Source organism: Jaculus jaculus, chromosome 16 (genome assembly GCF_020740685.1).
Source record: "Jaculus jaculus isolate mJacJac1 chromosome 16, mJacJac1.mat.Y.cur, whole genome shotgun sequence".
NCBI classification, from domain to species: Eukaryota; Metazoa; Chordata; class Mammalia; order Rodentia; family Dipodidae; genus Jaculus; species Jaculus jaculus.
Window position 1 is genome coordinate 11,237,798 of NC_059117.1, and position 23,399 is coordinate 11,261,196.

A 23,399-nucleotide genomic window follows, 5' to 3' on the forward strand; every position below is an offset into this window, starting at 1 on the left:
TTTATCAGTTGATCCTTCCTTCATTCTTCCCTCCCTCCTTTCCTTTTTTCTCTTCCACCCCTGTTGCTCTCTATTCTGTCTCTATACACAAACGCATATGTTATGTGTGTGTATATACATATGTATATGTGTGTGCTTTCTTGCTCATACTTCTCTGTATTTATTTATTTTATTTTTTCAAAGTAGGGTCTTGCTCTACCCCAGGCTGATCTGGAATTCACAGTGTAGTCTCAGGCTGGCCTCGAACTCACAGTGATCCTTTTACCTCTGCCTTCCAGGTGTTGAGATTAAAGGTGAGCACCACCACATCAGGAGAGGGAAAGAGCAGGGAGATGACGGGCACCCTAGGGCCTCTAGTTACTGCAAACAAACTCCATGTACATGGGCCAACTTGTGCATCTGGCTTTAAGTCAGTACTATGGAACTGAACCGAGTATTTATGCTTTATAAGCCAGTGCACTAACCACTCAGCAATCTCTCCAGCCCTGAAACTTCTCCTCATGTAGGAAGTCAAATATGCCTTTTGTCAGTTGAATTTCTAGGATCCTAGCAGAAAACCTATGAGGGTAAAGGAGCCCCTCCCCCTTTGATAACCCCAATCCAGTAGCAACCCATGAACCCATCAAAAGCCTAATGTTAACTATAGAAGCTCAATGAAGAGTTAACATATTAAGAGATAATTTGAACATATATAACACAAAGCTTTAAAATTGATATGGCATTGCTTAATAAGTGGCAAATTAATAAATCATAGTTATTTTAAAAAATATTTTTATTTATTTGAGAGTGAGATGGAGAGAAAGAAGCAGAGAGAGAGAGAGAATGGGTGCTCCAGAACCTTCAGTTGCTGCAAACAAACCCAGATGCATGTGCTACCTTGTGCATCTGGCTTATGTGGGATCTGGGGAATCGAACCTAGGTCCTTAGGTTTTTCAGTCAAGGGCCTTAACCGGTAAGCCATCTCTCCAGCCCAAATCATACTTATTTTTTAACCTAAGTAGTTCTGTGAACAGTTAATACATAAATTCTTAAAACTTTCAGCTATAGATATAATTCAATTGAATCATAACAATTGTACATAAATTTCATAGAACACATGGAATAGTAAAGAAAAAAGAACCAATGAATCTAATTCTCAGTGATTTCTACTGTTAACATATTTGGTATAAATCCTAGGGTAAGTATTATATAAAATCATACATATTCAAAGGAAAAATCCTTTTGGTTTATGTCCTATTTAGCATGCATTTTACATGCATAAAATTGTATCAACCTTAAAGATTTTCAAAGACATTTCAGGCAGAAAATTCTTATTCCTAAGTAGAGAATAATACTTTGACAAAAAAAGACTTGTTCAGAAACTGCGATAGTTAGAGGCAGTTATAAGCATTTCCTTTTAAAAAAGCACAGTAAGGAATTACTGGTTTGGTAAAATGGCTCACTGCAACAACACACCTCCTCCAGCAAGCTTCCATCTCCAAAATTGCCATTCACTAGGAACCAAGCATTCAAAACACATGAGTTTATGAGAGAAATCTGATTGGAACCACCACATTCTGCCCTTGGCCCCCATAAACTGATGACTTTCCATGATATAAATGCAACACATTCAGTCCAAGTTTAACAGTACCCACAGTTTTTTATCAATCCTGTTGCTATTCAAACATTCCCATAGTCCACACAGTCTCTTAACTGTGAGATGTAAAATCAAAAGCATATCATGGAACAGAACATAAGCATTCACACTATAAAAGATGCCATTGCAAGGAAAAATTAAACCAATGCAAGATCTAAAACAAACAGAGCAAACGTAAAATCCTGTAGCTCCAAGTCCCACATCTATAACCAGCTGGTTCAATCTCAGGGGTGGTAATCTCAGTTGCCGTTGAATGAGCAGCTGTTTCATCTCAAGGTTTTAATTTCTTTCTGTGCCATATTCTTCTGTTCATACCAATCCATTTCTTCTTAACTCAGCTCTGCACAAGGTCTCAGGACAAGGGAGGATGCACTAAGCCTCTCACACAAACTCCTAGCCCAGTCCAGACAAAGCTCTTTCTTCCCCTCAAGAACCAAGCTTGCACAAACAAGTAGTTCTTACTGAATTTATGTATTTCAGTTATCTGACTAGAATAATCCTTCAAACTCTGCTTACAGCCCTTCAAAGTGCTCTTAGGCCAAGGTTTCAAATCCTTCCTCCCACAAATCAGTTCCAAAAGGCCAAAAGCCACACAGTCAGGTTTCTAGCAGAAATGACTTCACTCCTGGTGCGTGGCATCAACTAAAGAAATACCACAATCTGTATTAGTCAGTGTCATCTAGAGAAACATAACTGAAAGAATGAATTGGTATTAAAAAGCAAATTTAAAGCTGGGCATGGTGGCACACGCCTTTAGTCCCAGCACTTGGGAGGCAGAGGTAGGAGAATCACCCCGAGTTCAAGGCCAGCCGGAGACTACATAGTGAATTCCAGGTCAGCCTAAGCTAAAACGAGACCCTACCTCAAAAAAAATAAAACGTGAATTTATTGGATTAGTCTACAGCAGTCCAATAATAGCTGTTTGCAGGCCCAAGAGTCAAGGAACCCGGTAGCTGCTTAGTCCACATGGCTGGATGCCTCAGCAGTCTCAATCCAGCACTGAAGGCCTGGAGGCTTCCTGGAGAGCTGCAATGTTGGAAGGCTGAGGAAATATAGTCCCAATATCTATGAAGGATAGCCAAATAGGATAGATCCAGATAGAAATGAAGGCTCTCGCTAGCAAGTAATGCAGACAACTACGCAGGAAAAAGAGGGGTTCTTTGCTCTCAGAGCTTCCTTACATATAGTCCAGTACCTGGAGGGCCACCTACTGTAGAGAAAGAACTCACGTGGAAGTGAGTTAATCCTTCCTGGAAGCAGCCTCAGAAACCTGCTTATGGTTTTCTAATCTAGTCAAAAAAACTTAGCCATCACCATAAGATCTAATATGTGTGTGTGTATGTGTGTGTGTGCATACATTCTATGCAATATATATTCTTATACAGTCTTATAATTGTCATATATATTCTTATATAGTCTTATATATATTGTTAGATAGATAGATAGATAGATAGATAGATAGATAGATAGATAGATACACACACACACACATATATATGATCAAAAGGTGTGAAACTCTAAAAGCAATAACTGAGAGCATTAAAGTGAACAGAGGAAACTTAACAGTAATGGTTAGAAAGTTCCATATAGGGCTGGGGAAATGGCTTAGCAGTTAAGGCATTTGGCTGCAAAGCCTAGGGATCCCGGTTAGATTCCCTAGGACTCTTGCAAGCCAGATGCACCAGGGACACATGCATCTGGAGTTTGTTTGTAGTGGATAGAGGCCCTGAAGTACCCATTCTCTCTTTCTGTCTATCTGTCTCTCTCTCTCTCAAATAAATAAATATTTAAGTAAGTATTTGCAAACAGAAAGTTCCATATAACATATTCCATAATGCTAAGAATAACAAGATAGAAGACCATAAATATGGGAAACTTGACTTGAAAACTAGCCACTAGACCCAAGAGACACCATAGAGAGCGTAGGCCAGCTCTCCACCCTAGCAATTTACACTGCTGGTCTTCTCAGATGCACCGCCACGTGCTCGTACATAGAACGTCTTGCCAAAAATTAATCCTAATAGATCTAAAATGCCTAATGTCCTACCAAGTATTTCCAATGATTACAGTGAACCAAAATTAGAAATCAGTAGTTCAAGTAAGCATGGGAAAGCCGCGTGCATGTGCACGTGTGTGCGTGCATGTGTGTGTGTGTGTGCATGAAACAGCAATATGCAGAGCAACCAAGCAGCCAAAAAGTAGGGGATAGTAGAAAAATAACCGTAACTTAACAAAAACAATAAACAACATATCCAAACTTACAGTTCCAGCTTAAGAGAACAAATAATTGTCACTACTAGTGAAAGTAATAAAACTATCATGACATACTATATGCATGAAAAACAAGTCATTCACAAAAGCATAAACACTGTATAATTCCATTTACATAAAACTAAAAAAAAAAAAAACCTAATCTGTAGTCATTTGTCAGAGACTATTTACCTTTGGTTTGAAGAGAAATATATTGGGGTTTCTGAGGCCCCTTCAATGATCTATTCATCATAACTACATATAAATATATGGTTATAGATATATAGATATATAATTACATATAGATATATGTTATAAAGATTTGTCAACTTATATATTTTTATTTTCAGGATTTATATCTCAATTTTAAAGTTCATAATTTCAAAGTTGTTGCTTATTTCCATGTTAATCTATAAAGCACGTAGTATAAACTTTAAAGTTTAACAAGATTTGACTCAGGTTCTGGTGCAATGGTCTCCTATCATCCCTCAACCTCAAGGTGCTCTTAGTCAATTGTAGATATGAAATTTCACTGAGACCCCTGAACCATTTGGAGATTTGGAACACATATTTTAACTATTCTCCTTATTCAGTACCCATGATCAGTACTTATTATTTCTAGCTGATACTTTTTCACTCCAGAACATGGAAATGACTAAGAACAAGTGAACAGTCGTGAGCTGTTGACGCCAGGTTCTAGCCACAAAGTAGGTCTGAAACCTTGTATTCTTCACATAAACGTTGTCCAGTGGAACAATGGTTGTGAGGTTCAAAGTAATAAAGAATTGCATATTTAAGCCCTGCGTGGTGGTGCAAGCCTTTAATCCCGGCATTTGGAGGATCGCCATGAGTTCAAGGCTACCCTGAGACTACAAAGACTTCCAGGTCAACCTGGGCTAGAGCAAGACCCTACCTTGAAAAATCAAAACAAACAAACAAACAAAAAGCATTGCATATTTAAACAAGTTTCGTAACAGGGAAGAGCGCAGGGGATCTTCCTTCTACTACGAAAGGACGACTCTGTTGCTCTGTGGTCAGTGGAAGTGCTTCCTGCGTGACGCTTGCACCGAGACATCTACTGTTTTATTGCAGTGCTGAAGATCAAACCCAGGGTCTGTGGCGGAGGTTTGGGTGAATGGGACCCATTTGCCATGGTGTGACATGACATTCCACGTGGAGCACTTGGAGCACAGCCTGTGGCAGATCTGCACTGCAAGACAGCTCTGCAGGAAAGCAACGGGTGACTGTCTAACCAGTGCTTATTCCAGGTGACCCAGAACCAGAGGAGCTGATTAATATGTCTTCGCATCAAAGACCAAGTGATGCTGACTGCACACCTCTTAAACAGAAGCCAGTGTCAATTATATTAATGCTATGAGAAAAGGCTCACATCCATTTTATAGCTGCCACACGCATGCACGTGGTCACCACAACGTAATAAAGAGGCAATGGCATCCTGCGTGCTTTATGCTCCAGCACCACTTGCAATGACAAGACATTTTTCAGTTTTTAATCTGACATAAAAATGGACTTCAAGTGGCTTTTATCATGATGTAAGCCAAGCATCTTTTCTCTCTTTAATCAGCAGTCTAACTGTTCACAAAAATCTTAGATATTAAATATAAAGGTTATAAGAGCATTCTGAGGAGCCTTTGTCAAGTCAGGAACCTTTCTACTTCAGCATTTAATTTCCTTTATATGGTCAGCAATCTGTAAACTGTCAGAGTCGCTAATGAGAGAAAAGACTGTTCGGTAGACTTCGCATGATGTGTTTGCTGAGCGGCAGTGTTTAAGTTGTCTGCTTTTCCAGTGCTTCCTTGATCTCTCCACTGACCACACTTCACTGCAGATTCAAACCCGTTTCCTACTCATCCTATGATCAGGTGACCAGCTCCTACCTGGTGGGCTGTTTGCATATGTGCTCAGACACCACAGCCTCAGGGTAAGCACTCTGCCACTGAGCTGGTCTCGTTAGTTCCTGGATTTGAGCCAAGTATCAGAAGTTCCTAAGCCCAAAACCAAGAGAAAATAAGTGGAATTAAATAATCCAGCCACAGAGAATTACACCCTCCAGCACAGCTTGGCTCTGTTTTAGAAAGAACATGGTGTTCCATGATGCTGCATTTATTAAATACAGATCCAGAAAGTTCCGTTGAAGACTATATTACATTCATGTTGGAGGTTTAAGCTTAAAAATTGTGTGCACACTGCCTGCTTTGTCATACAAGACCAGCAGAATGTTCTCAAGTCCTTTTGTGACTGGCAGTCAAACATCAGTACACATGCAACAGAAAAGGAACAGTCACCCTTTGAGAGGGGTAAATCCACCCTTTCTTGTGGTTTAACTCCTGTGTATATAACTAAGAGGAAAACCACTAATCTAATAAAGAAATATCCTTTCAAACACTAAACTTATACAAATCATTTTATGTCTTATCCACCAAGAAATTATTATAAACTTATGAATATAAAATGTTCCATTAAATTATAAGAACCATTTTTTTTTGCACAGCAGTTGCCAAACTTTCCATCTAATGGTTTATTCATAAAAGAAACTTCATTAATACCTCAGAGACTTGTCAAGGAATAAATCACAGTTATTCTCCTCACCTGTTACACTTTTACTTATGTTTTTCAAGGGACATTTCTGTCTTTGGATATTTGATCGTTATTGATGCGTATGTGTGTGTATGTCTTTCCCTAGCTCACTAATTCAGTCTCATTCTCAGGAATGCCAATCTCTTTCTTTGAAAAAAATATATATATCTAAATAACGTAAGAAAAATGTTAAGAGTATAAACTACTCTCGTGTTAGTTCTCTTTAATTTCTTTTAAATTATGTAAGGAATTATGTAGAAAAAAATGAAGATCTGCAATTTGTAAGAAGCCGGAGATGCAGAATGTACACACAACTGCTCTTCTGCTTAACAACTCCAATATTTAAGCAAATCCAGGAAAACTCAGTTAAATTTTGGTTTCATTAAAGTGGGATTTTAAGAGCTCCTAAGAAACTGAGTGCATTGGCAAGCTTTCACTGCTGCAGTGAAGCACATACATAATGAGCATCTAAGGAGGAGAGCTTACTTTGCTATTGGTTTTAGAGGTTCAGCCCATGGCCAGCTGCTCACCTCTTTGGACCTGTGGCGATACATTATGCTGGAGTGTATGGCAGAGCAAGCCAGGCATGTTATGGCAATGAAACCAAAAAGAAAAAAGAAAAAAAAAAAAAAGGAAGGAGTGGCTGGAGCCCTTCTTTCTCCTTCAAGGGCAAGCCCGAATGAACAAAGGCCCTCCTACAACCCCCATCTTCAGGGTTTCACAGCCTCCCAAGAGCACCGAACTGTGGACCTACCCTACTACATCAGCCTGCGGAGGACACTGAAAGTACAAATCACAACATACAAGGGATTCTGTGTCAGAATCTACTGAGTCACTATTTCAAAAGGCAAACTAAAAAGAACTATCAGAAGATAGTTGCATATTTTTGTTCATTAGCTATGGTTAATAAGATGCAAATGCTTCAATATCTTTCTTTAATGTTTTCACAAAATACTAATGCATTTTTGCTCTAAAATCCCACAGTCATGGAGCTCTGACCCCCTGAACCAGAGGAAATCTTTCTTCCCTCTGAGGTGCTTTTTCACCGAGGCAGAAGCTGACTGACAAACAGAAGATATTCTTAACTAATGAAAAAGTGTGGGGAGGGAATTGATATTTTGGATCAAGACAGAACTTATACAAAGTCAACAGCTTAATATACTTGCTCAATATGCACACTTATGTGTACCATGTTGAATTACATGGACATATACACCCTGAGAATGCATAATTAGCTGAGCACATTTTCTGCGTGAACATCACAGGGGTGGTGGTTTGAATTAGATGTCTCCCATAAACTCGTGTGTTCGGAATGCTTAGATCCCAGCTGATGGCAATTTTGGAACTGGAGCCTGGTTGCAGGTGTGTTGTTGGGGGCAGGTTTATGGGCATTATCAACAGAGTTTGGCTCATGCTCATGCTGTGGTGGTCCACCTATTGTGGCAAGGAGGTGGTGCCCAACCTCTGCTCATGCCATCCTTTTGCTTGCCATCACTGAGTTTCCCCTTCGGTCTACAAAGCACCATAAATGCTTTTTCCCACAAGCTAGTTTGGTCGGCTGCTTTGTGCCAGCAATGTGAAGGTAACTAAAACAGTAGGATAATATAGCAAACTAAGATGACAAGCATGTCACAGGAGATATAACATCTGGGATCAGAATAATAAGTATACTTGCTATGTCTTGAAGTTGCCATGAAGTATACTGTATAAGGAAAATGATTCCCTTTGAAAACCACAATAGATAAACATCATTACTAATAATTATATTAAATATTTTCTAGTTATGATAAATAATTTTGGTACTCCAATATTTTCAGGTAACAAATATGAAAATTATAACTTTATACCTGTCAGTCCCAGAATGTGCATTTATCTTCTACAGTTCTATCTATGACCATGGAACAGCAGTAACTGTGGTATATTTTTCATTCAAAGGAAAACTACTTCAGGTAAAATCAAGGCTGACTAAAGAAGAAAATATACAATAGTGTCTAAAAGTAAATGCCATATTTGTCCTAATGGTAACCTCATTTTCTCTGCTGCTCACTCACACTGTGTACTCACTCCCACTGCATTCACATAAGTCCTGGATTTAGATTATATGATCAATTCCCAGTGCCAATTATAATTAATATTTTTATGTTTAAGTCAACAACTATATTTTTATTGCCTTTACTAACTTGGATTAAAGTGCATCTTTTGGCTGCAATAGTTTGAACGTGAAAGACATTTAAATCATTTAATGTCTAGGTGTCACTTGGAAAACCCATTGTGTTATCTTTGCTCAACAAAATGAGATGCCTGAGATAATCGTTAACTTACACAGAGAAAGGCTGATTTTGTCTCATAGCTGTGGAGTCTCCACTCTACAACTGGGGCCTCTCATGAGGTGCTGATTGGCAGTGATAGGGATCCTATGGTGGAGTAAAGTGTTCAACTCACAGCCAGGAAGCCAAAGGAAAGAAGGAAGAGGCAAGGATCCTTCAAACACATGTCCCAGGGACTGAGAGCTCCCACCAGAGTCCACATCCCAAAATGTCCACTACCGGCCAGCAGCAACACACCAGAAACCAAACCATCAACACAAGGGTTTTGAGACACATTTGACATCCAAACTCTAGGACCAATACAGGTAATATCGACATGAATATTTTACATTAGGTATCACAAGTCATTGGATTCAGCCTGTGGAATAATAATCAATCTTCATGTTCTCATTGTTTAGTCACAGACAGACACAGCAGACAAACAGCCACTTTCTTAACTCCTTAAAGAGTGAGCCAGGACCTAAGCAAAATTAATTGCCAGCCTGACCATACCAGGCACTTCCTTGTCACTGATTTTCATAAATATGAAACAAGAGCAGGGGAAAAACAGCTGGCCATGAGTTGGCTTAGTTACTGCCACCTTAGCACTAAGCAGTAAGATCAAGGCCGTTTGCCTCTCTGGGCAATATACTCTTCCTCTCTGAAATGAAGACAATGAACTATGTACAATAGAGTAATACAGTCATCCCCTCAACTCCATGTGTCATACATCCATAAATCAACCAGTTGGAGGTCACAAGCCTAACTACATAGTGTATGACATCCAGTTGGTTGAATCTCCAGGTACTCACCTTAGGGTTGGGGAAGTCTGATAGGAAGAGACATAGGTGGCTACAGATGTTGGTATTTTGTGACATCCTGGAAACCACACTTCACTGATACAAAATAAAGATATACATACATCTGTAGAGAGCTCAAAGTGCCATAAATGTACCCATGAAAAGGCAGAACACAGCACGACCTGTCGTCAGAGATGTGCCCAATTGTCAGTATTAGGACAATACTGAAACTAAAGCTAACTTCCGTTTGTTAGTACAGCCACCTGAGCTTGGTGCTGACAGACCAGAAGAGACCCACAGGTGAATGGACAGGTGGGGAACACAGACTGTGCTGAGCAAGGCATGCAGGACCACCATCGTAACACAGAGGGGAATGAGCCTTGCTGGGCGTGGCTTGCTCTCTGTGTGGCGGCAGCACGTGAAGAGTCGCCCAGGAGGACCTCCCTGACGTGCCAAGAAGCCTAGACAATGCACTGATTCTGCTGAAACTCAAATGTGGACACAGAATTCATACAGTACAATATACAAACCATCACGTTTAGACTGTGTTCAACATCTGGACATCCCTGGAACAGTGTTTCATGTTTGTGTTCCTGTCATTTCCATCCCTGGTAACTCACTGTATCATGAAAGGACACTGTGCTCACTCTAGCAGCACATATATTGGAAGGATACAGAGAAAATTAGCATGGCCCCAGTGCAAAGATGACATGAAAACTCATAAAACATGGTTCTAAATTGGAAAATTCTTAGATAAAACAGAATATAGATGTGCAATAACCAGAACTTCAACTTGACTTTTGTATTTAAAGTTTAGAAAAGGAAGCAATTTCTTTCAATATTCCTCTTCACAGAACATTACTCCTTATTGGCCAAAATGCTGAGGGACACTTCTCTCTAAGGCGATTTCGAGATATTTTGTGATACCACTTTTACAATAAACCAGATGAGTCTGGAATATAGGAAGAAAACTATTGGTGTAGGATAAATTTCCAGTGGCATGTAACAAGCTGCACACCTACATATTACACTCTGCCACACTACCTATGCGGTGCCAGTGGGCTGTTACACACAAGATATTCCCTGTTAAAATGAGAGAGAAAGCGATGGAGGGGGGTATCTACATGTATATTAACAGAACCAGTCTGTAAAAGTTATGGAGCATGACTGGAGTATGTAAACTTCACCTCAGGCTGTGTACTAGCAGACACAAATCACACAGGGGCAGTCTAAACCGGAACACTCCCACGCATTCTCCCGTTATAAGTCTTGGCATCCAGCCATGGGGGGCTCAGAGAATGCACGGTTTTATGCTGGCTTGCACTCTCTGCCACATTTTGCCATGTCATGAAACAGGAATCATTTTCCATTTCACAGTAAGAGGCTTTCAGCTAGGCGGTACTTTGTTCCAAGAAAGGAAAAGCCACATGAGACTAAATCTGAAATAGAGAAAGGGTTTGGGACATGGTAGCCTAGAAGCCCTGTGAACTATGAAGAAGGGATAACAGATGAAGACTGCAGAAGTACTGAAAGCATTCTGATCGATCAGTCTGGGAGCTGTGTGAAGCAAATGTGAACTCATGTCGCTGCAGTTATCTGAGTGCTCATGCATGCAGTGGTTTGAATGCAAAATGTCCCCCTGAGATCCATGTGTTAGAATACTTAATCCCCAGTTAGTGGAACTGTTTGGGAAGGTTGGGAAACTGTAGGGGGTGAAGCCTTGCTGAAGGAAGTGTCACTGTGGACTTGCCTTGAGGCATGACAGTCCAGCCTTCCTTGCTGTTCTCTTGGTCTCCCTAATTCCTGCCTGCTGAGGTGATGGTGTGCCCCTGGCTTCCTCATCCCACCATTCTTTCCCTACCATGATGGACTCTTCCTCAAAACTGTGCACTGAAAACAAAACTTGTTCCTTCCTTCAGCTGCTTCTGGTTGGGAACTTTATCTTAGCAAGTAAAGGTTGACATGCAATTTAAATGCATATTACATATATGCATGTATGCAGAGAGTATGAAGGCATGTGTATGTGCATACGCAGATATATTTTAGAATTCTTTTTCAAAACTGGGTGGATTAGGATAATCACTCTGATTTAAATTCATGGAGGGTTTTTCTTCATTCTTTTCCTCACTCCATATAGGCATTGTTAAACTGTCATTTAATTTAAAATGAGAGAAAAATAAATTCGCAAGTGGTTCCTACATGGTGAGATTATGATTAAACTACTGCAATTTGTGCTCTGTGCTGCTTGAAAGGAGGATGAAGCCATTATAAGCAATATACGAGCACTGTGCATCTTGTACGGATATTGTGCTGGTTTACACGAAGCAGTCATTTATAAATAAATCCTTGAGTGTTGTGCCCATATTACTTAGTATTTCCATGGTGTGGTAGTAGTTAATAGCTATTGCTCACATGAATACTATAATAGTGGTCATTTATGAGGGGAGAAAAAAATCTAAGCCAAAAACAATATCTGTCCCAGTTGCATACATTAAAATGAATAAGTGCCAAAAATGCTGTCTAAAGTATGAAGCAAAAGGCTTATGTTTTCAGGGTTTTGCACTGTCTATGTTTTAATCGCCTACTAACAACACATGATCTTGGTATACGATTTGAAAACTATAACCAGGAATAATGAAGAACTTAAAGCTATAATTTAATACCTAGATTTAATAGCTGTTGATACTGCAATAAACATCTCCCTCTATTTTGTGGCCTCAGAGGAACACTTAAGAAATAGTTTCATTAGTATTTATCTAATAATGAGGACACTATGGGGTTATCCTAATACTCTATCTTAATTCATTAAATATCATTTAAAATAGTTTAAAAGTAATATTGTAATATAATGTAACCACAAAAATATAATAAGAACACAATATCTTCCCAGATTTTGCAATTATAAACAAGATCTAAATTAATATGCTATCATTTTAACCTTTACTCGAGTTTCCATTATTTTCTGAGCATAACTTTTTTCAAGGACAATTATTAGTTCTAACTTTCTTTGTTACATATGGTGCTCTTTACTGTGGTGTCCCATGGTGCATACTACCAAGCTATGCTTGGATATAATTATAATTATGTATATGCCAAAAACATGTGCTTAACAGTACCTACTTTATTATGTCTTCATGAACTTGTATACTTTCTAAATCTCTATGTGAGAGATGAAAACAAAATCTCCTGTCTTTTTTTTTTTTTTTTTTGCTTTGTATTTGTAGTCCATTCCTTAACCACTTGGCCATGACTACCAAGGTGCTTTGCATTTATATATTAGTGATGACAGGAATTTCAAAATGCTCATTAAGAATTTGCTTGAATATTGTGTTAAGTTATTTTGCATATGGCTTTTTTTATATGTCTATTTCTTTTCATTTTCACTATACATATTTTCTGCCATTGTATTTAAATATTGTATCTATTAAGTTTCCATCATCATTACATACATTCCTATAATTGTATTTACATATTTATCTATCAACTTTGCTTCATTTGCTGCTTATCCTTTTATTTTAATGTTTTGATATATAAAAGCTTTACTTATCTTTAAATATGCATATACATTACATTATAAATTTTATAGTAAACAATTGTGCAGGAAGAATGTCATCATTGAGAAAAAAACAATTTATATTGGGCTAGAGAGATGGCTTGGAAGTTAAGGTGCTTGCCTGTGAAGCATTAGGACCCATGTTTGACTCCCCAGATCCCATGTAAGCCAGACACACAAAGTGACACGTGTGCAAGGGTGTGCATGTGAACAAGGGTGTGCATGTGAACAAGGGTGTGCATGTGAACAAGGGTGTGCATGTGAACAAGGGCACGCATGTGAACAAGGGGGTGCATGTGAACAAGGGGGTGCACGTGAACAAGGAGTACATGTGTCTAGAGTTCAAGTTCAGTGGCTGGGGGTCCTGTTGTGTTAATTCTCTCTCTCTCTCTTTCTCCTCTCTCATAAAAAAGAATTTATATTTATTTTCACTATTCCAGTTTCAATGAAGTCATAATTATAAACACTGGTTTTAGAAATAATGGCAACATATTTTATTTTTAAACTAATGTGAAATATATATACCATAATCTTTCCACCTATTTTTATGTATTCATTATTTACTATCAAACCATGACAGTTCCTTAAGATACTTCATATGGTAAGTGAGTACCTATAATTTTTGCCATGACTAGACGAACATCTTTATTCTATAGGAAGTTCAGAACATCTGTGTTAAGCCTTCCCCTACACACTGTAATATCAGCTAAAATAACAATAATATGAAGACTATCCACCCTTCCACCAACCAACATGGTGTTTACATCACTATGCAACCTTGCTTATTGTCTAAGTAAAGCTGTCTAATTTCAGGGCCACCTGCGTCATGTCTCTCAGCCGTACTTTACATGAGGTTTGATGTTTACATGTCTTCTTTCCTCTACTGTGTATTACTGCTGGAACAAAGAAAAGCTCGAATGCATTGTTTTGTTTCAAAAAAATAACAGCAGTATAAGCATTCTTTGTATCTCTTAACTAGCTTGTATACAAACATACATTCCAGAAAGGAACTAAATACTCATGTTAAGTATGCATTCCTTGTGACCTTTAGGGACACTATACTTCACAAATTGTTGTTCTGAGTTTTGGGGGAATTTGGGGGCTTTTTTTCTCTTTCAAGGCATGGTTTCATTTTAGCCCAGGCTGACTTGGACCTAGAACTCACTATAGCCCTAGGCTGACCTCAAACTCATGTCAATCTTCCTCCCTCAGCCTCTCAAGAGCTGGGATTAAAGGCATGCATCACCATGTCCAGCCTATTCTGAAATTGTTTAAGAATATCTGTATCAGGGCTGGAGAGATGGCTTAGTGGTTAAGCGCTTGCCTGCGAAGCCTAAGAACCTCAGTTCGAGGCTTGATTCCCCAGGACCCACGTTAGCCAGATGTACAAGGGGGTGCACATGTCTGGATTTCATTTACAGTGGATGAAGGCCCTGGTGTGTCCATTCTCTCTCTCTCTCTGCCTCTTTCTCTTTCGCTCTCAAATAAATAAATAAAAATGAACAAAAAATTTTAAAAAAAGAATAAAAGAAATAGCCTTCTTACTTGTGTTCATGATCATATATATATATATATATATATATATATATATATATATAAAATGATTCTGTGTGGTTTTTAAAAATGTACTTATTCATTTCTCTGTGTGTACATGTGTGTGTGCACATGCATGTGTGTGAGTTTAAATTTATGTCTTCCAATAGACTCAAATGTTTTATTTTATAACTTGTATTTCCAACTGCCTAGCTACAGGAGGTGTCACTGTGGGTAGATCCTGGGGTCCAACCCTAAGAATATGGAAAAACTGAAAGCTAAGTTTACTTAAGGTTTTAATAAAGTACTTTAAGTCAAGTCAGTAAAGTACTTTAAGAATTTTAAGTAAACTTAAAAAATAACTTAAAATTTACTTGAAAAGCTAACTAAAACTAAAACCTGAAAAGCTAATGTATACAGGGTGCGGATCTGAATTCCAGTCTAAAGTACATGTGCGCTGGAGGTCAGCCTGGGGCTCCCGAATGTGCTTGCTTGGGGTGCTGGTGGTGGTTTTCCTCTCTGTGTGGATCTGTGTAGCTTCTTCCACCATCGTGGAACTTCTTGATCTGTAAGCCTAAAAGAAATGCCATTCCTCCCATAAACTGTGTCTGGTCTGGAGGTTCATTCCAGCAGCATGGAGCTGACTAGGACAGTGCGCTGTGACTCACATGTGGAGTCCAGAGGACAACTCAACATGTCTCCTTCTCACCTTCTTTGAGACAGGGATTACAGATGTATGTGCTTCACATCTGGCTTGATGTTAGTGTTGGGGAATTACACCCAGGCTAGCGGGCTTTTCAAGCAATGGCCTGTAAGTGCTGAGCCATCTCTCAGTCACCATTTGTGCTATTATATTTGACTTCCATTTAAATGGTGTTAATGAATTAATGAATTATTTTGTTTTTATTTGCCAAATTTTCACTTTTTCATCTTTAAAAAAATTTTTTTGTTCATTTTTATTTATTTGAGAGTGACAGACAGAGAAAGAGGCAGATAGGGAGAGAGAAAGAAAATGGGCACACCAGGGCTTCCAGCCACTGCAAACGAACTCCAGACGCGTGAGTCCCCTTATGCATATGGCTAACGTAGGTCCTGGAGAATCAAGCCTTGAACCAGGGTCCTTGGGCTTCACAGGCAAGCACTTAACCGCTAAGCCATCTCTCCAGCCCAACTCTTCTCATCTTTAATGTCACTGTAATACTGTGATAAGTGTTGTGTACAACTTATGCTTCTTTAAGCCCAATTTCTTATCATTTGAATTTAAAAAAAGATAGTCACAGTAATGTTTATTACAAAAATATATGTTGCTCTGGTATCTGTTGATTTGCATTGAGACTACTTTTTACTGTTCTCTTTTACATATTTTATGATTTAAGATATGGCTGCATTGAGAATTTTCTCTAATAATTAGGAAGTAGATTTGGAAGTACAAAAGATTTTGAATATGGAAAATTCAAGTTCTCTAAGGCATTTTACAAGTTTGGCATCTGATAAGTTCATTAAAATTTCTGACTCATAGATTCCTTGTCAGTAAAGTAAGAGTGCCAACTTCCTCCCAAGGCCTTTATAATTTTCAGATAAGATCAAGAAAGTGAGTCCTCTGCTTGATGCCTTAGGGATCCCAGTAAAGCCTGGTTCTTAATTGTTAATATAGTTTTATCTGTGGCTACAAACTCCATTGATCTTTGGATTCAACACCAAATATAAATATCTTATAGTACAGTGAAAATGTAATAGGACGGATAGACGCCGTCCCAAGTTAAGAGTGGATACATCTTTGACTACCACAATTAGCCCAAATGTTAACACTGTGCTAATAACATAAAAATGCATATGATTTTTGATAGGCAGCCTGCAGATTTGTGACCACTATCTTTGTTTCGGGAGCTCATAATATACTCCAAACCAAATTATAATTGTTGCCTTTAAAATGAGTTCTTTACATACACACATATCATGTCAAGTTACAGAATACAGAATATTCATTCATAGAAATAAATAATAAAGTAAACAGCAGAACAGAAAAGAATAGTTTCAGATAATATAGCTTCCTAAAAGAGACTTAAACTTTAACAGCATGATTGTCTGAGTCCATGTATTTCAATTACATAGAATTGGTTCTGAGCTTCATGGGCAGGAATGAATACTCTAAGTCACTAAGTAGTTAAAACTTCCATTGTGCTTCTAATTACCTATTTAATTCTTTGAATAGTAATGTGCAATTAACATTACAAATAATCAAGGTTAAAAATATAATTAATGCAAGTGTGGTTTAGTTATAATTAAACTAATTACACAGATCTGTAGCATAATAAGAGACTCATCCACCATTATGTGGATGCAAATTTATTCTGCCTTTCCATAGCAGTTATTTGAATTTCATTTTTCAACTATTTTAAAAATTATAGAATGGAAATACAAAGGAAGAAATCAGTCTTCCAGGGATTAGAAAAAAATAAACTTTATATTTTCATTCTCCTTTAAATTCTGACTCTTTTATTCATCTATACTAGCTAATAGACAAATTAGATAGAAAAAAATAACCAGATGTCATCATAATCAACAAAAACAGTTGTATTTTTACTTCTGTAACTCCAGGGAAAGATCAACAATGAAAGAGATGTTCAATTGTATACAGCCTGAAGGCTTTTCAGGGTGATATGTTTTATGCATAACTAGATGTAAGCATATGAGCTTCAATTAGATTTTTTCCAATTTTATTTTCTCAAGTATAATTTACTCTGAAAGCTGTTTTCATTCACTGACAAAAGCAGAAGCATAAGCTGTGCTCACAGAATGCTGTAACCTGCATGTGAGGTAAGACAGACCTCCTTTCAGGTCACAGTTGTTATCGCACACACCGGGAAAAGGAATGCCTATTACAAAACAATTGCATGCTTGTTTGAGGACAAGGTGAGAAATAATTAACTCTTCAATCATTTGAAATATCATCATTTCTAGTGTACTGACAAGGAAAAAGCTGAAAAATGAGGAAAGGAAGGAAAAGGCAGATTCCAAATTGTACGATGAATAACTAAGCACAAGGGGAAAACTGATGTTTTCTAATCCCATCAAAATTAACCCAGGATGATGTAAGAGTGCAATGAGGAGCGGGGGAGACGGCTCATTAGAAAAAGTCCTCACCACACAAGCGTGAGGACGGGAGTCTGAACCCCCGGCACCCATATAAATGCCAGTGGACCCTCTCAGCAGGTAGAGAGAGGATTTCTGAAGCAAGATGGCTACTGAGAGTAGCTAAATTGGAGCACTGCCTCAGAAAGTAGTGAGGAATGATAGAGGCAAGTACCCGTCAACCTCTAGCTTTCACATACACACACATACGCATGTGCACCCCCACACATGTGCCTACATGTATGGACACATGCATACACACATGTGCCATATGTACATATTTTTTTAAAAAAAAGTAACCAAGCAATCAAAAAAGAATTTATCATCTTATGTGAGTGACTGAAAATCAATTGATCATCATGTAATTTAGGAAAGAAAAGAAAGAATTAAAAAGTTATCCTTTCCTATATGAATTATACCTCTGGATAAAAAATTAAAACTAACTTCTTATGGAATTATTCTTGCTGAGAAATGAACACAAAACACAACAGTGAAAAAATCATTATTTTTAATGGCCCAAAGTATCCAAGCACTAAACATCAAAAACAAAGACAAAACCAAACATGTTTCTCTCAACGACAATGCACATAACATTCTGCTTGAATCTAACCTAACCCTCTACACCAGATGAAATTATGAGAAATAGAGAAGAGAGAGAAACACGTTAAGCTTTGATCTCCATGTGCAGGCAGACAAGTCTGCAGACAACACTTCAAGTCCTATGTAACTGCTTCTTCATGCAAAGATCACATAGCAAAGAAAGGGACAGATGAGGAAACTGCAGATTGAGAGAAGTAAACAACATATCAAGTTACAAATGAGCAACATTAACATTAACATTGTACCTAGGAATGCATTCTTGAGGGATAGGATCAAAGAATCAATTGGATAGAAGGGGTTGGGGTTGGGATGGGGCACAAGCAACAGCCTGTAGATTAAGGGCCATCCTTGTCCTGGATTGTGGTTACAACCCCAAGCTTCAAAACAAAGTTAAAATCCAAGGTACCTGGGCCTTGGGAAAAAGAAAGAATTCAGTAGAAGTATGGGGAAAGTGTCAAGAGAAGGTAATTGGGACTGGAGAGAGGACTTAAGCATTTAAGGCACTTGCTAGCAAAGCCAAAGGACCCAGTTTCCAGTATCCTCATAAACCCAGATGCACAAGGTAACTCAAGTATCTGGACTTCATTTGCAGTGGCTGGAGGCCCTGGCACACCCATTCTGTCTATCTGCCTCTTTCTTGCTTTTTCTCTTTCTGACTCTCTATCTTTCCTCAAATAAATAAATGAAATATTTTTAAAAGAGAGAAGGTAATCGGTGAGGGATTATGATTTAAAACCCTCATATATGTATGTGTGTGTATGTATATAAAATGGTCAATAAAAAATACAAAGCAGGCTGGAGAGATGGCTTAGTGGTTAAGCACTTGCCTGTTAAGTTTAAGGACCCTGGTTCAAGGCTCAATTCCCCAGGACCCACGTTAGCCAGATGCACAAGGGGCACATACATCTGTAGTTCACTTGCAGTGTCTGGAGGCCCTGGCGCACCCATTCTCTCTCTCTCCCTCTTTCTCTGTCTGCAGTTTTAAAATAAATAAATAAAAATGAACAAAAAAATTTTTAAAAAAATACAAGGCACAATAGACAAAGAATATTTAAGGTACTGTGGTGGATTGAATAAGTTGTACCCCATAAGCACATGTATTTGGAAGCTTGGTCCCCCACTGGTGGCAATTTAAGAAGTAAGGCTTACTGGAGGAGGCTATCTTGTAAGGAGTGGGTTTACGGTTGTTATAACACAGCTTCCCCTTGCAAGAGCTCAGCTCAGTTTTATTGTTACTTTCCACCTGTGTGGCAGAGGTAATGTCCAGCTTCTGCTCATGCCATGCTGCCCCCTGTCATCATGAAGCTTTCCCTCACGACTTTAAGCCAAAATAAAAACTTTCCTCCTCTCAGAGGCTTTGGGCCAGGTGTTCTGTCACAAAAGCAAGAGGGTAGTTACAGCAGGCACGGTACACATGCAGCACAGTCTTCAGAATGCATGCAGCATTTCTGTATTGATCAGTGACAGAAGAAGTAACAGTGGACACAGAAGAGCAGAGCGCATGTCAGACAGCTATCAGAAGGGAAATCTATATCACAAATAAATATAAGAAAAGCTTTCAAGTTTGTAGATAATCAATGAAATAGTGATAACTTTTAATCACAACTTTTTACAAATTGCATAGTACTTATTGAATGAGAAGTAAAGTACAGAAAATGATTTTAAACCTTATCTGAAGTTTCAGTATGTGTATCTGTGTACAAACATATACAGGCAAATGTCTACACAGACCACTGATAAAATTAGATGTAAACACAGTAATACATATGCATATTTAAATTTTAAAGTGGCAGGAGACATGCAAATATTGGCAATTTATTATGTATTGATTTGCTTATTTGTGAGGAGAGAGAGAGGGACCGACAGAGGAAGAGAATGGGCATGTTAGGGCCTCTAACCACTGTAAACAAACTCTGGACACATGCACCACTTTGGGCATCTGGCTTTACGTGGGTACTGGGGAACTGAATACAAGTTATTAGGATTTTCAGGCAAGCACCTTAACTTCTGGGCCATCTCTCCCAGCCTAATTTCAATAACCTTTTAAAATATATCACCATATGGCTGTGGATTTGCCATAGAAGGTTAATAAAAAGATCTATGTACAGTACATTGTAGCTCAGTATTGAGATCACTATGGGCCCTGGGGACATCTCTGGGGGACACAAAGGGTTTATGGAGAAAGATCAAGAGAAAAAAGCTGTCAGTTTAAAGGGAGAAGAGGTTTGTGACATCAAACAAGTTTTGTTTCAGGGCACCAATCCAGCCTCTGAAGGTTCAGAATTGTGATCATCTCTGTGTGGAAGTGAGAAAAACACTGCACTAGAGGAAAAGTTCCTAACCAAGGACACAGTTCAGAAGAAATTTCAGAATCAGGCGTTATGGGAACAGGCGCGGAGGACGCTGTGGAAAGTGACCCAGGACTAGAGCTGCGTGTGCTGCCTGCAGACTTGCGTGCGTGAGTTGCGCTCTGACAGCCAGTGGCGTGTGCAGAGCTCGTGTGCGTATAGCACACGGTTCCTCCACTCCCTTGGCGCCACTATTTCAGTACACGATATGTGCACTGCTCCCAGCCCAAGGTGGCCATGTCTATCTGACAGATGGAGTCTGGATGGCAAAAACAAGGGGAACGGTAAGGCCATTAGGGTCCACTCTAAATGGTGGGGACATTTCAAGGGCAACCCAAAGTAGAAGCAGGGAGCCCTCACTCCTCGCTACTTCCTGCTCACCTAAGGGGCATATGGAACATCACAGATGAACTCTGGAGCCCCAGCGCCATCCGCCCTTGGCCAGTACCCCCTCAGCCCTGTGCACTGGTTGTAATTGGGAAACTCCTTTCCCCATTTGGAGGAATGGTTGCTGTAAGGTGAATTTGGAGGAAAATGGTGTTTCTAAACTTAGTTTTACAGACCTGCAAGGATTCAGGGGGTCCCTGGGCCTGATATCACCTCAACTGCTAGGAAAAGAAATGATAAAATCTGCATCATACCCTTGGGGAGTCCTGATGACCACATGTCCTGAACTCGGAGGAAGTTCCCCGGCCAGGATTTTGAATGTTGTGCTCTTCCCAGCGCCGTTCACACCAAGCAGCCCAAAGCACTGAAGGGAAGTTAGACAAGACATGCTGAAAACAATCGACACTACTATACTATAAATAGCATTTGTGTTAACATTTGGTTGATAATGAGTACGTGATGTTTGTTTAAAAGCATACTACTACACAAAGTAATTTATATATTATGTAACACTGAAGGCCACTGGAGCATATGAGTATGAAAATTTCAGTAATGATTTACAGATGGGCCAATCCATGTATGGAAAAGTTAAGCAAATGAGCATTAGGTGCCAAGTAGCACAAATTTTGCAGAGAGAATAGTTTTAGGGAGTTTATAATCTTTTGTTTCCTACCCAATTTTTGATTCTTAGAGATGCAGGGATATACCCCCATCATCTCTGCATTTTTCACAGGCTCTCACAAACCACTTACAAATTGTAATGCTCACAATATCCTAAAGAAAAGGACCTGCTACACCTGGGAGCTTGGTTGTGGAGACGTGTGGGGAATACATGGTCTCTCGCTTGCTGCGCTACCTGGCAGCTGACCATGAGGCGAGCAGCTTCCTCCACCACGCACTGCTACCACAGGACTCTGTGCTACCAAGGGCGGCCCCAGGCACGGGGGCACTGGGTCATGGACTTAAACCCCAAACTGAGCCATGTTCAAGTTCTTTATATGTTGATTGACTCGGGTGATTTATGCCAGTAACAGAGCATGACTGACAAAAAGGCCAAATGGAACCTCGGATATGAAAATCATCATTTGTATGAAGATGTCTAGGGTATTTTTTTTCTTACTCCTTAGCTTAAAATAACCATGAAAAGCACTGGAGAAAAAAAATAAGTGCTGATTTTAATCCATTTTTGAAGCAAGTATAAAAACATATTCAGTAAGACACATAGGATTAAGAGCTAATTTAAAATCAACAGAATCAGTGACTACAAAATAATCCTTAACAATTCGTTCTCTAATGCCAGCTATAAGTCATGGGTCTGCTGGCCTCACTTTGTGCCAGAATACTCACATCTGGGCCACGTACTCAGTGGGAGGGCAGCAATGACTATTAGACAGCATGACTACTCAGAATTTCTCTCTTGGGAGCCTGGGACAATGCACAGGCAAGGTGCTTTTTCATTTTTTTGCAGTTAATTAAAGGTAATAGTTTCCAGAATTGATTCCCCTTATGCATTTAGTCCAAATCAGAATCAGTTTATATGGCCCCTGTCAGTTTTGATAAGATTGCTCAGCAGGTGCCATAGTGTGTGTTTGTCCTCAAGCTTCCCATAGCAACACTTTAGTACATGGGCTCAGTCAGGAGCGCAAAGATAATTACATGCTAGGTAAGAACGAGAAGTAGTTTCCTTAATTAACTGGATTTTCAAAATATTTCCACTCAGTAAAAGTCGTCCCCAAGCTCCCACCATACATCATAAATGTTTAAATCTATTAGCAAAGCTTCCCTATATTAACAGCCAAAAGACCCTCTCTCCGGCTTTGCTTCTGCAACCTTGTGGGGATTTTTGAGATTTGAAGGCTGCTTTTCCTTTTGATTTCACATATTCTGAAGACACTATAAGCAGAACAAGAATTACAGGTTCACCACAGACAAGGGTTGAAATAGCGGTTCTGTTACCTCTCCTCTCCGGAGGCCCAGACTGATACCTCGCACAGCCACAGCCTTCTTGAAAACACCCCTGTAACTTTTACTAAGATTGTACAACACCATAATGTCTTCACTGGTCCTTCCTTCAAGCACCCTCATCTGTTCTTCTTCCACATCTATGTCCCTGGCAGACTTGCATGTGCCTTGGAGGGCAGAGTGACCCCTAGGAAGATAAAGGCAGAGTTAGTTTCACCTGGAAACAATGCTGGAATCATTTGAGAACCTGTGAGATCAGAAAGCGGAGCCTTGCATCTCAGCAGCTTCGGCTCT

At 39.2% G+C, this 23,399-nt stretch overlaps 1 protein-coding gene and 1 pseudogene across 1 annotated transcript in view; one reads left to right on the forward strand and one right to left on the reverse strand.

Annotated features, from left to right (window-relative positions):
• The window catches only part of Abca13 (ATP binding cassette subfamily A member 13), a 367,979-nt gene that overhangs the window by 47,975 nt on the left and 296,605 nt on the right, over positions 1-23,399 (reverse strand). The window contains exons 53-54 of the mRNA XM_045135973.1: positions 23,100-23,292; positions 21,398-21,507 (exon numbers count right to left, since the gene is read on the reverse strand). Coding sequence (XP_044991908.1) covers positions 21,398-21,507; positions 23,100-23,292 — 303 coding nt within the window. The remainder of the gene's footprint in view (positions 1-21,397; positions 21,508-23,099; positions 23,293-23,399) is intronic.
• On the forward strand, positions 10,230-10,330 carry LOC123455414 (annotated as a pseudogene).